The sequence below is a fragment of the Mustela nivalis genome (genome assembly GCF_964662115.1).
Source record: "Mustela nivalis genome assembly, chromosome: 19".
Lineage (NCBI taxonomy): Eukaryota > Metazoa > Chordata > Mammalia > Carnivora > Mustelidae > Mustela > Mustela nivalis.
The window spans coordinates 20,400,837-20,415,091 of record NC_139038.1 but is presented as its reverse complement, the minus strand read 5'-3'; the positions used below and the strand labels follow the sequence as shown (position 1 = coordinate 20,415,091).

General features: G+C 41.6%; 1 protein-coding gene across 3 annotated transcripts in view; it reads right to left on the bottom strand.

The window, feature by feature from the left end:
- Positions 1–14,255, bottom strand: part of UQCRC2 (ubiquinol-cytochrome c reductase core protein 2) — a 21,756-nt gene extending 7,501 nt beyond the window's left edge. For all 3 annotated transcript variants that reach the window (XR_014306497.1, XM_082714710.1, XM_082714711.1), the window contains exons 1-11: positions 14,110–14,255; positions 12,762–12,845; positions 12,514–12,663; positions 12,213–12,277; positions 10,709–10,765; positions 10,347–10,471; positions 7,977–8,074; positions 4,637–4,694; positions 2,030–2,125; positions 1,510–1,709; positions 1,271–1,351 (exon numbers count right to left, since the gene is read on the bottom strand). Coding sequence is in view for 2 of the 3 variants with exons in the window: in XM_082714710.1 (XP_082570836.1) it covers positions 1,271–1,351; positions 1,510–1,709; positions 2,030–2,125; positions 4,637–4,694; positions 7,977–8,074; positions 10,347–10,471; positions 10,709–10,765; positions 12,213–12,277; positions 12,514–12,663; positions 12,762–12,845; positions 14,110–14,142 (1,047 nt within the window). In the remaining variant the exon portion in view is untranslated. The remainder of the gene's footprint in view (positions 1–1,270; positions 1,352–1,509; positions 1,710–2,029; positions 2,126–4,636; positions 4,695–7,976; positions 8,075–10,346; positions 10,472–10,708; positions 10,766–12,212; positions 12,278–12,513; positions 12,664–12,761; positions 12,846–14,109) is intronic.

Sequence of the window (14,255 nt, the reverse complement as noted above, 5' to 3'; positions counted from 1 at the left end):
ACCTCTGACCTGCCCACTCTGCAGGCTTCCAGCCCTGGATCAACCCTATGACCAGCCCCCTCCACTTTCCCATCAGAAATACTACCGAAGAACAACTAGGAAATGACTAATACATGACGATATGTGTATTAAGTGTTGTACGTGACTATGGTGGGAATCTGTGGTTTCTCACCTCCAGGAGATACCCTGTTGAAGCCCATTCTGTGTGTATCTAGCCATTCATTTCTCCCAAACCTCGTGGGTTCAACTTTCCTACCTTCTCGTGCTCTCAAGACATGACCGCCTCCTCCCTCACTGCAATTTACTTCCCCATCTTGCCTCCAGCAGCCTTTGTGTGCGAGGCTAACATGTCCATTTGTACTCTGCACCCTACCCGCTCACGATTTTTCAGACCCAATCCATTGATCTTTCCTGTGTTCTGTATCTGCTCCAATCTTTCCCTTCACATTTCTTCTCATTCATTCCTCAACACTATAAATTTTAGCTCACTTCTGACACTCTGGTGAAAACTGAAATAATACTACCAGTGATGTCCTGGTTTGCTGTAACCACCAGGGCTTTCTGGTAATTAACTGGATGTTAATCCAGACTGGATCAAGATGGTGTTAACCATTCTCTTTCCTGGCCTCTTAAAAATACCAGTTTCTCTTCTTCCTTTCTGGGCCACTTCCCCTAGTCACTTGGTGGGACTCCCAAGTGGGAATTCAAGCTTCAGTTTTCTCCTACAGTCTTTCACACACAACCCTGACTTCAACACAATCTCTACGTTGAGGACATGTATGTAGGCCTTGGTGTCACTGGAGTTCTCAACGGACATGTCCCAGAGAGACAACTCAATGCCACCTGCCCAAACAGAACCAAAATACCTAGGAGACACTTACTTCTTCCCTCTTTCCTGGAAGCATGAATAAACTTTTTTTTAATTTTAATTTTTTTAAAGATTTCATTTATTTATTTGATAGAGATCACAAGTAGGCAGAGAGGCAGGCAGTGGGGTGGAAGCAGGCATGGAAGCAGGCTCCCCACTGAGCAGAGAGCCCATGCAGGGCTTGATACAAGGATCCTGGGACCATGACCCGAGCTGAAGGCAGAGGCTTTAACTCACAATGTTTTTAACATTTTTAAGTTGGTTCTAGGCAGACACATGGTAATGATATTACACTATACAGAGCTCTGATCAGTCACGGCTTTCAAACAATCTCTATTTTTTTACTAAAAACATGTTAATGGAGGAAAAACACTTGGGAGAGTTGGTGAGTTTGCAACTTACATCTCCAGCTGCGGCAGCCTGCGAGACGGTGTAAATCCCAAAGAGTCCAGAATCCGAGTAACTGGCGTTAAAAGCGGAAACCTGAAATAGAACGAAATTTTACTGGATGTCATTTTACCAGGGAACACAGGGCCCAATTTCCCAAATAGACAAAAACCCGGGAACTTTGCGGTACAAGCATCATCATACATACTGAGCCTTTACAAACAAAAGGACAGATGCTGACTATTCAGACTCACATCAAATGGCTGGTGAACTCCCTTGGCAACAGCCTGGTACAGAGAGCTGGTGGGATTGCTGCCCCTCTTGACATGTGGTCCAGCACCAAGAACATACTGGAGAACACTAAATGCATTTGCTTCTGCACTTCCTGTGGCAGCACTTTCAGCTACAAGAGCAGCATGAACAAGACTGTCTCCATTCTGCTCTCGGATTTCACCTGGAGCCATGTAAGGAGAAAGTGAGGAAGAAAGAGGTTTGTTTGGTCACCATTGGCTTTATTCTTCTATATTCTCTATGACACAGTATTAACCCAGTAAGATTAAGGTTTTCTGTGGCCTGGTGCTCCCAGCACATCCTCTTGCTCTCCCCACCACACACACACAAAACCTGTTTAATACATAACACCCAAGCAATCTAATCCCTTCCTTCCACACAGAGTCTGTTTGGTGGTAAGTGATCAGGCCTATCCCACTCCAATACACTACTCTGATGGGACACGTCCTTCTGATAAACCGGCCTTAACAACAAAATGCTTACCTCCACGGTACTTGGCCTTCGCACCAGGTAAACCAAGCCCACCCCTCATGTTGAGAAACTGTTCTGCAACTTGCTTTAGAACAGGGTGACTCACACCTATTTCAATAGAAACAAAACAGAGCTAGAACCATAATTTTTAAAATACAAATTGTAAAACATCTGTTTTAAAAATAATATGTGATTACACAATTCAATTACAGAACCAGTAAAGAAAATAAGAGTCCCCCACCCCCACCATGCTCCTCTCCCAGAGATTCCATTTAGAGTTCACTAACACATACTCATCTAGAACTTCTTCCATACTTGCATGAATATCATCCTCATTTTCTTTTCCTTTTAAAATGGTGTTACTCTCTTTGTATTGTTTCTAACTTGTCTTTCATAATTTATATCTGAGTGTTCTAGAGCAAACATTTAACAGCTATAAAGAATTCCATTATATGGGTATACTATCATTTATTTAATCAGTCCCTTCTTGATGGACATCAGCATGTTTCCAATCATAGGCTATTAAAACAATACTGCACTGTGCATCAAAGAACACTTTTTTTTGCTAAATTGAAAATCAATTAACATTGTATTATTATTGTGTATTATTACTTCTGGGAATAGTTTAGTGATTCTTGAGCACCCAGTGCTCATCACATCACGTGCCCTCCTTAATGCCACCACCCAGTTACCCCATCCTCCTCCTCACTTCCTCTCCAGCAACCCTCAGTTTGTTTCCTACAGTTAAAGACTCTCTTTTGGTTGGTCTCCCTCTCTGATTTTGTCCTTTAGTTTTCCTTCCCTTCCCCTATGTTCACCTGTTTTGTTTCTTAAATTCCACCTATGAGTGAAATCATTTGATAATTGCCTTTTTTTGACGGACTTATTTCACTTAGCATAATACCCTCGAGTTTCACCCACATTGTTGCAAACGGCAAGATTTCATTCTTTTTTGATGACTGAGTAGCATTCCACTGTATGTACATATACCACATCTAAGAACACTTTCAAGAGTGAAATGGACCTACAGACTGGGAAAAAAATGTTTGCAAATGATGTATCTGATGAGGATTTAGTATCCAAAGTACATAAAAAACTCTTACAATTCAAAAATAATAATAAAAAACCAACCTAATCGAAAAATGGGCAAAGGACTTGAACAGACAATTCTCCAAAGAAGATACACAAATGCCCCCAAAGCACAAAAAGACGTTCAATGTTATTAGTTCTTAGGGAGACACAAATGGAATGAGATACCACTTCAAAGATGCTAGGATGGTCATCACCAAAAGACAGGTAACAGTAAGTGCTGGTGATGAAGTGGAGATACTAGAACCCTTGTGTGTTGGGCAGGGGGGCGGTGGGGGATGTCAAATGCTTCAACTGCGTCAGACAACAGTTACCACAGGTCCTGGCAATTTTACTTATGATATACCCTGAAGAAGGAACAGGTTGGAACAGGTGGTTTGAACTAAAACTTATATGTGAATGTTTTTATTACAATAGCCAAAAGTTGAAAACAACGCAAATGCCCAAGTGAAGAACAGATGAACAAAAAGTGGTAATTGAGTATTTTAACCAGAAAAGGGAATGGAACATTGGCATGCGCTACAGTATGGATGGACTCCGAAGAGATGCCAAGTGAAAGAAGTCAGTTATAAAAGGCCATATACTGCAGAATTCAATTTACATGAAACGTTGAGAGAGTCAACTCTACAGAGACAGGAAGGAGACTGGTTGCCAGGGGCAAGGAGGAGGTGGAATAAGGAGTGACTATAATGAATACAGGGTTTTTTGGCGGGAGGGGGCAGCTGATGAAAATGTTCTGAAATTAGATAGTGGTAATAGTTGTAACACCTGCCGAATAGAGTAAGACTCATAGAACCGTACACTTTAAAAAGGTAGATGTTATGGCGTTTGAATTGCACCTCAATTATATGGTTATTTACAAAACAAATGAACCAAAAAACAAATCTTGGTGCACTTATTTTGTAAACCTGACCAACTGTTTCTGTAAGATAAATCCTTAGAAACAAAATCGCTGGGTCTAAATGTATCAATATTTAAAATTTTAATATATTTAAAGAGACCTCCAAAAGTATACGACTTTCTATTCCCACCAAAAAAATTTTTGGGAATGCTTAAATTCTCCATACCCTGGTTAATACTGGGCAGTGTCAATCTTTTAATTTTTGCCAATCTCATGGGTTAAAATTTTAACTATCAGGCAAGGCTCTCTTTTACAATTACTGGCTACACACATATACACACACATTTTCCCCATGAATTGTTTGTGCCCTTCACCTACTTTCAATTATATTATACTTCTTTAAAACAAACAACTTGTAAAAGCACTTTGCTTATAGAAATTTTCCCTTTATCATAGATTTTTCAAATACTGTAATAAACTCAAAGCCAGTAGCTTACATAGTTAAATGTTGGATTCTGCTTACTAACACAAAACAACCTACCAATTAAGATCCTATCACACAGTGCCCGTCTGACATCAACAGAGGACGACGTTATCAAATACGGTTCAATTCTGTGCTCACGTAAACTATAGCTTAAAAAGACTGCTCTTAAAGAAACAGACTGACATGCAAACAATTCCCAACTTACCAAGTCCAACCAAAGCCATTCTCGCACTTGTGAAATGGTTCTGAACAAAGTAATGCAACTGAGAAAATTAAGAACATTTTGTGACGTTATGTTGGTATAGATACAAAAAGCTGTAAAAAATTAAAACTGCAGGGCGACAGAAACTACTCAGGCTTAAAAGCTACTGTAGTGAGCTACAGACTAACTAGTGCTGAATTATACTGCTTTGATTTTTTAAACTATTGATTAAAAGAACTAGAACTTAATGTGGTAATGGTTACATAATGGTGAATATAGTGAAAACTACTGAATTGTGTGCTTTACTTTTTTTTTTTTTTTTTAGATCTTCTTTATTTTACAGAGCGAGCATGCGCGCACACATGCCCATGAGTTGGGGGAGGGAGAGAGAGAATCTCAAGAAGGGTCCATGTCCAGTGTGGAGCCTGACGTGGGGCTCAATCTTATGACCCTGAGATCATGACTTGAGCTAAAACCAAGAGTCGGACACTTAATCGACTGAGCCACCCAGATGCCCCTCAATTGTACACTTTATGTAGGTGACCTGTATGATATGTGAATTGTATCACCGTAAAGCTATATTGAGGGAAAAAAAGGATTAAAAAACGACCTGAAGGGGCGCCTGGGTGGCTCAGTGGGTTAAGCCGCTGCCTTCAGCTCAGGTCATGATCTCAGGGTCCTGGGATCGAGTCCCGCATCGGGCTCTCTGCTCAGCGGGGAGCCTGCTTCCTCCTCTCTCTCTCTGCCTGCCTCTCTGCCTACTTGTCATCTCTGTCAAATAAATAAATAAAATCTTAAAAAATAAATAAATAAATAAAAAACGACCTGAAGAGGCACCTGGGTGGCTCAGTGGGTTAAGCCTCTGCCTTCAGCTTAGGTCATGATCTCAGGGTCCTGGGATTGGGCCCTGCATCTGGCTCTCTGCTCAGCAGGGACCCTGCTTCCCTCTCTTTCTCTGCCTGCCTCTCTGCCCACTTGTGATCTCTATCTTTATCAAATAAATAAATAAAATCTTGGGGCGCCTGGGTGGCTCAGTTGGTTGGGCAGCTGCCTTTGGCTCAGGTCATGATCCCAGCGTCCTGGGATCGAGTCCCACATCCGGCTTCTTGCTCAGCAGGAAGCCTGTTTCTCCCTCTGCCTCTCTGCCTGCCTGTGCTCACTCTCTCTGACAAATAAACAAAATCTTAAAAATAAATAAATAAATAAATAAAATCAATCTTAAAAAAAAAAAGGCCTGAAAAAAATTAGAGCACATACTGGCCTGAATTTGAAAAAAAAAAAAAAAAGACTAAGCTTATGACTTTTATTATGTGATTTTAGCAGATGTGAAGCAGATTTCTTTCGTCTTTATATAGATTTTAAAAAAGAGTACTATTAACATTAAAAAAAAAATTAACATTTTATAGCAGGCCTAAAACCTATCCTCAACAGGAGGACTGCTGCTCCCAAAGAGTTAAAATTGGCCCTCGGGGGCAAGAAAAACATTTTACTCCTTTTACTTATAAAACAAATATATATACATGTACATATGTAAACAGACAGTGTATCTGACATTAAAAATTCACTCTGAGGGGCGCCTGGGTGGCTCAGTGGGTTAAAGCCTCTGCCTTCTGCTCAGGTCATGATCCCAGGGTCCTGGAATGGAGCCCCGCATCAGGCTCTCTGCTCCACAGGGAGCCTGCTTCCTCCCCTCTCTCTCTCTCTCTGCCTGCCTCTCTCTGCCTACTTGTGATTTCTCTCTCTCTGTCAAATAAATAAAATCTTAAAAAAAGGTTCCTAGGGAATGGGTCATAATGTTGAGAATCGTTAGGCTAAGGTAATGTCACTGAATCACGTTACCAGAATTTGTGCCCTAAAGCCAATGGTGCCTACATCTCTAGAATCAGTGTGGAATCACATTTTTTCCCCCTACTGAATGCTGCCATCACTCAAAGAATTCTAGTACCAATTTCTTTAGAATTTCCTTTAGACCAAGGACATGTTTAAAAATGCTAGTAACTCTGAGGTAAGCATGGTTAATATCTCAGCATCTTTCCAGGATGGATAGACGTACACCTTATTTTCTAAAAATTGAGACCCTGTGGTATATCCTACTCATAAATTACGTTTTCTACCCTAAAAATATGCTATGGAATTTTTCCTTGTCGCTGTTTTTGAATGGCTGAGTAGTATTCCATTCCACAGATACTTAGTAAGTTACTTAACTAGACCCCTAAAGTTGGATATTTAACTTGTGTCTAATTTTTCACAATTGAAAGCAACGCTACGGCAGACATCCTTGTGAACAAATATTTTGCTATGTATGCTCTTTAGCTACCTCAATAATGTATCTTCACATGGGTGACTTTGATGTCTGAAAAATTCAAAACTCACAAGAGGCCAGTCTTATAAAAAGTGTTCACTGTTCAGGTTGAATGGTATCAGTTATAATTTTTTAAAAGCGCCATATGAATGCTAGGCATTAAACTGTTGATTGATAAAGTGAAGAGTTTTCTAACCAGGAAATGAAAGAGTAAAGGGATAGGATATTCAGTTCAGTTTTCTCTAGTGCGTAACCAGAAATGAAATGAGAATAAAAACCTTAACTTCTGAATCATAGACACACTTTGCAAGTATTGATAATTTCCAATTTTTCTTTTAACCTTTTTGATAAAACATTTTCTTTGCAGGATGTAGGAGTAGGAAATTAAGATTATGTACACGCACCTATACTTGTAGGAGATACACTTTGACATTGAATGTTTCACATTTTGGATGTGAAGTTTTATGTTACATATATGGCTATGATATATATGTAAAAAAGTAAGCAAAGCAAAGTAAGGCCAGGTGCTGAAGGCCAGTAAGCTAGCGAGCAGCCTGATGACGGATGGGGAGGGGACGTGGGTTCATTCCTACCTGCATACTGAGCTGTTAAAGGAAGACCTGTGGTCAAAATGATGAAATTTAAAACGTAAATACTGTTTAAAAAAGACAAACATACACAGAAAAAGGTTCAGAAGAAAACATACCCAGGCATGAACATTCAGTGCCTTTAGGTATGTGAGATTCTTTTTTTTTGGCTTGCACTCGTTTTCTGAAATGAACATGTCCATTTGTGAGAAAAACTTCTTTTAGTTAAAAAGTTAAAATTTCTTTAGTTAAAAGTTGTAAAAGTTCTTCAGATAGATTTCAGTTAAAAAGGCAAGCTGATGGAAAAATAAAAAAATAAAGCCACCAGGTGAATTTTTAAAATTTGAAGATAAAAAAAAAAAACAACTAACGAACAAACCTAAAATGGCAGATGAATGTTCAATTTAATGTGAAAACAAGCACATTTTAAAATGTAATATGGTTTTATCAGTACCTCATCTGGTGTCACTTTTCCAATCCTATAATCAGGACAATACAGGGAATTGGCCAAGGCATTTCGGTAAGCTGCAGCATGCAGATTTTCAAGGACATCTGTAAAATAACAAAAGAACTTTTTGCGGAAACATAATTCAAATAAGACAATGTTTTTTGAACCTAGAAAGCAACTAGACTATACAATTTTGGTCACCTTATGGCATTCAAATGTCATGAGAGCTTGAAATTTAAAAGCCGGCCTGCTGAATGTGCTCAGAAAAGTAAGAAATTATATATAACACCAGCTTCTACATACCAGGGCTCGCCTGACCACTTCTCTAATCTACCTGATATCATGGTATCATTATCATTATCATGATAATGGCCTGGGTTTCAAGTCTGAATCCAGTTACAGTTCTGCCACCAATGTACCGTGTGACCTTGGGAAAGTCATTTACCTTGAAGTTACTCCTAAGGTCTCTAAGTAATGAGGAGGTATCAGGTTAAGAAGATATATGGAGGGGCAACTGGGCAGCTCAGTGGGTTTAAAGCCTCTGCCTTCGGCTCAGGTCATGATCCCAGGGTCCTGGGATTGAGGCCCATAACGGGCTCTCTGCTCAGCAGGGGGCCTGCTTCCTCCTCTCTCTCCGTTTGCCTCTCTGCCTACTTGTGATCTCTGTCAAATAAATTTAAAAAGTCTTAAAAAAGAAGAAGAAACATGGAAGTGCCAGTGTTACGTCCTATCGCTAGCTTGCGGGGGTCAGAGCGTACTCCTCGCTGGAGAACGGACAGTCCCTGCTTGCCGCTTCAGTCGGTGCCTTTGCTCATTACTTGGGCAACCTCCCTAAGCCAAAACTGTTAGGTGCTGGAAATACAGAGATGAGTAAGACAAAATAAATGCCTGCCCTCAATATGTTGAGAGGGAAAAAATGGTGAAATTAGGCATGATGGGTGTGATGTGAGCACTAGAGCAAAAGAGCAGCAGGGGTGCAAGGGAAGGGTGGTGGGAATTGGAAAGAAGTAACAGAAGTAAAATCTGGAATCTTACAGAATGGGTAGGTGTTTACTAGGAGAGTGATTAGGGAGTGGCATTTCAGGCAGAGAAAATAGACAAAGGCTTAAAGTATGACAATGGATTCCAAGGGAAATTGCAGCTGGGAAGAGAAGAAGGTAGAGCAAGAAGCAAGAGAGGTGGGCAGGGGCCAGACTGTGGAAGTTAACATATATGCTCAGTTAATGAGTTTGAACTTTATCCCACAGACAATAAGAAGCCTTTAAAGGATTTTCATGTCCGAAGGACTGCTATAATGGCAATGCAGTAGATGGACTGAAGATGCGGACTTGGGGGCAGCCAGGAGATGGCAGTAACTATCTAGGAAGAAAGACTGAGGACTGGAGCCTCATTGCTAACAGCAGGGAAGAAGGCACTATTGACATGTCAGTCATCTTTTCTACAATTCCGTATTTCCTTGGTAGAGGTCCAGAGTAAGGAAGATCATACTCCTTTATAAAAATAAAGTATCACTGTGAAAGAATATTAGCTCGCATCAACCAAGTTCTACTTTGCTCCAGATACTGGAGAGGCTTGCGCTCTGGTTGAGGCTCATCCCATGCAGGATCCCTGCAGCTGGTCACCTGCTTATACCTGAGTGGCCCACCTGCAAACCTTGGCTGCTACTGAAGTTGTAGGGCTTCTAAGAGCCAGAGGTGCTTATTTACTGATTTGTTTTGCTAGGCATACTTGTCAAGATTATATATTTAACATTATATAAGCACAAAATATGAACAAGAAAGTTCTTATTTTTTAAAAAATTAGAGTGTTTGCTTTGGGAAGATCCAGTAAAGTGGCTAAACAGTAATACCAGCAGCAACCATGAACTGTTGCTGGGTTTGGTATCAACAGACTGTTGAAAAAACACCGTATTCTAAATTCTGAAACAGGGACTCTATAATTAACTTACATCCTATCAAAGATGAAAAGCAATCAACAATATAAATGTTTAGAAACACTAGAATAATATAGTTAAGAAACCAGACTGGTTTTGGAAAAGGCAGTTTTAAATGCAAGCAGAGAAAAATTTCAATGGCAATTTCTTCCCTCTACAAATTGATCTTCTCAAAAACCCAATTATCTTTTTTTTTTTTAAACAAGGTTTCATTTATTTATTTGGCAGAGAGAGGGAGCACACGCACAAGGAGGGGAAGCAGCAGAGGGAGAGGGAGAAGCAGGCTCCCTGCTGAGCAGGAAGCTCCATGTGGGGCTCAACCCCAGGACCCCAGGATCATGACCCAAGCTGAAGGCAGACGTGCAACCTACTGAGCCACCCAGGTGCCCCTCAAAAACCCAGTATCTTAGAAGCAAGTGAACAAGATCTGAAAATGTACTTACGAGCCTGTGGATTCTGAAAAGCTACCGCTTTGTCAATCCTTAGCTGAGACTGAAGGGCAGCCACTTCCCAACGACGAAATTCTGGTGATGTGGTGACATTGAGCAGGAATTCCATTAGAACATCACTACAGAAGACATCAAGATGAGAGCTCCGAGTCAAAAATTTAAAACCAATGTCTATGCTACGTAAATGTAATGTTCTCGGTATTAAGTTTTAGGCCTTGTGTAAGCACAATGTTCTACATTTCTGAGCAAGAACCCAAAACCAAAATCAGAGGTCATAAGGCAACATTAAAAGACGACACCTGAGCAGCTACGTATTTCTTTAAAAGCAGGTGTCGTCAACCCATGCAGGTACTTACACATGGTCCCGCAGGCATTCCACAGTGTAGGCCATGCTTTCCCTGGTTGAAGTCACACTGCATCAGAAACAAGTTACAGTGAATTATCTAAATCAGAATAAGCTTTCCTTACATCTTTGTTAACTCAACCAATTCCTTTGGAAAAATTATTTTGAAGTATAAAAATACACATATGCATCGACTAAAATATACAATATTTAAGCATTATTTTAAGGAAGGCAACCTTGACATGTTACACATGGAAGCATCTTGAAGACATTAAGCCAAGTGAAGTAAATCGGTCTTGGAAGAACAAATAATGTGATTCCACTTTCAGGATGAACCTAGAGAAGTCAGAATCATAGAATGCAGAATGGTCACTGTAGGGGGTTGCAGGGAAGAGAGTGGGGAGCTTCTGTTTAATAGCTAGAGTTTCAGTGGGGAACATAAAAAACATCGTGAGGATGGATGATAGAGATGGTTTCTTTTTTTATTTATTTTTTAAGATTTTATTTATTTATTTGACAAGACAAGGATCACAGGTGGGCAGAGAGGCCAGTATAGAGAGAGGAAGGGAAGCTGGCTCCCTGCTGAGCAGAGAGCCTGATGTGGGGATTGATTCCAGGACCCCAGGATCATGACCTGAGCCAAAAGCAGCCATTTAACCGAATGAGGCTCCCAGGCACCTCCCCCCCGCCGCATTTTTTAAAGTTAGCACTACATATTATTATTTTTAAAAAACTCATACCTTAAAAAACATCTTGTTTTTCCACAAAATATTTAACTGGAATAATCTAGTTCATCCCTTAACTGCTATATACTAGGCTCACCACATCACTAGATCATACTGTACTTATCCCACGTTCCTGAAGATGGCATTTAAATTATTTCCAGGCTTTACAAAAATAAACAGTATCTTTGCCCAGGTGGATTAAAAACTTAATTTGCAAGATATGCTCCTTCTCAATATTACTAGATTTTCCTTGATTCTTTTCTACATAGTTGTATCAATTTATTCCACTAATCGTAGAAAAGATTCTCCCTCTTAACACCGCCAACACGATACATAAATCTGACGGGTAATGGCATCACACTGTGATTATAAGTAAAGATCAGTGTTTCTGGCTTCTGCCTCTGGGAATAGATTGTTCCTATTCTTTGTCCATCCGTTTTCTATTTGCTTGTCTTCTTCTTCTTTTTTTTTTTTTTTAAAGATTTTATTTATTTATTTGACAGAGAGAGATCACAAGTAGATGGAGAGGCAGGCAGAGAGACAGGAAGGGAAGTAGGCTCCCTGCAAAGCAGGGAGCCCGATGTGGGGCTCGATCCCAGGACCCTGAGATCATGACCTGAGCCAAAGGCAGAGGCTTTAACCCACTGAGTCACCCAGGCCCCCCCAATAGCCTTCTTCTTATGTCTGTTTAACAAATCCTCAATTGCCTTGATAAGACAGAAAAGTTCCCTTATAATCGAATATTTTCTGGTGTTTTCACTATACATTTACTGTTACTTATTTTTAACAAACCTTAATTTACCACCAACTGCTTCGATTCCACGGGTTATCTTGAAAGATGAAGCTCCTTTAGTAGTCTGGAAAAAGAAGAACAATTGTATTTTTAGGAATTTCTTAATGCCAAGTTGGCAAACATCACACTACATCACAATCTAATGTCTAACTGTCAATAGATTTGAAAAGAACTTTACCTAAACAGTGGGTCCTTTTTTAGTTTAAATATTATAAAACAAAACACACAATAGCTTTTCTTTTCTGTAGGATCAAGATACCACAGCATTCCTGAACTAAGGGAGATAGTAAAGATGCTTACCAAACTGGATGCAAGACGAAGCAGATGAGAGGTTCCTAAGTTGTTGGAGTCCTCATGTCTGCTGCCGGCTTTAATGAATAAACCGATTCTTGATGCAGGAGCATAGTTTTCCAGAGAAGCAATCACTAGGCCGTTTGGTAATTTGGTAAACTGTATTAAAAATAAAATGAGATGAGATCAATGCTTTTATATTACCAAAGACAGAAAGGCCATATATGAGTTCCAGTGAGCAACTCAGTGGGACTGACCTCAAGGTCCTGAGGCTGTGAAGGCACTCCTGCAGGGGCGGCCGTGGCTTTCACTTTGGGAGCAACTTTCAGGGAGTAAAACCTCTAAACACAAAAAAGACAGGTGATACACATTTCTCTCAAGAAAAGTGTCTTGTATTCTGGTATGTCCAAGCAACAGAAGGTGTTGAGTGATAAAATAACCATGGGAGTGGGAGGATTTAGCTAACTCATTAATTCCCAGCCACTCTTAAATCTCTACTTATTTATGATTTGTAGAGCCTGAAGAAATACCTAACCCTACATGTTCATTTAAAAAAAAATTTTTTTTTTTTAGGATTTTATTTATTTATTTGGCAGACAGAGATCACAAGTAGGCAGAGAGGCAGGCAGAGAGAGAGGAAGGGAAGCAGGCTCCCTGCTGTGCAGAGAGCGCGATGCGGGACTTGATCCTAGGACCCTGGGATCATGACCTGAGCCGAAGGCAGAGGCTTTAACCCACTGAGCCACCCAGGCGCCCCAGGCTAGGGGAGGATAAGTTTATGCACTGCAAGATATTTAGAAGCATTTCTGTACTCTAGAGGCCAGTTGGAACTGGCTTATAGGTTGTTACAACCAAAAATGTATTCAGATGTTGCCAACTATCCCCAGGGGGCAAACCCGACCCAGCGGAGAGGCTTAAGTGTCCCTCCCCTCCCCTCTGGATAACCAGCGCTGCCCTGTGGTAGCACACGGACATCTGAGGAGTTTGCCCCAAGTCACTGTTTCGCTTGGGCTTGCTGGAGTCGCCTTAAGCAGCCCCCGAGGGCCGACCAAGAGGCCCTCCTAGAATTCTCTAACAAGTCCTGGAGAAAAACACGTCATCCCGCAGGACACCGTACCAAGTTTACCACAGTGATACGCGGCATACATGCATTAGCTCCTTTCTTCCTTACAGTTTTACTCGTAAGCCCCCTCAACCGTCAGGGAAACTGAGGCTCCGTGATACACTGAGAAGCAGAGGCCGGGGCTGACAGGGTGAGGGTGGACGGTTAGGTCTACGCCGGCCCCCGGCCCCCAGGGCTCGCGGTTTCCACCTCGGGCAGCAGTGACCTTCAGAAGCTTCGCCCCCGACTCACTTCACCGCCGCTCTCAACCCCTTTCCCTACTCTCTTCAGGTTTTCCGGCGCGAGGACTCTTGCTCCCAGCACGACCTGGGCCTCCCACGCCCGACCCACCCGGCTTGCGGCCCACTTGGCCCCGCAGAGTCCGTCTGAAGGGCAGACGGAAGCCCACGGCCCCGGAGCTCCAAACCAAGCACCCCCGGGCCGTACAACCCTGCTGAGAAACTGCTCTCCAACCCTGACCCCAGCCCGCAGGCTGTGCTCACCGAGAGAGACCCGGCTCTGCTTAGCAGCTTCATGGCTCCAGCTCGCTCTAATCCACGGTCACGGCCGGCTGGAAGGAAAGCAAGATGGTGGCGGACGAGAGGAGTTTCCCAGCTCCCCCCGCGCGCTCTTTCCCACGGCGGCTACG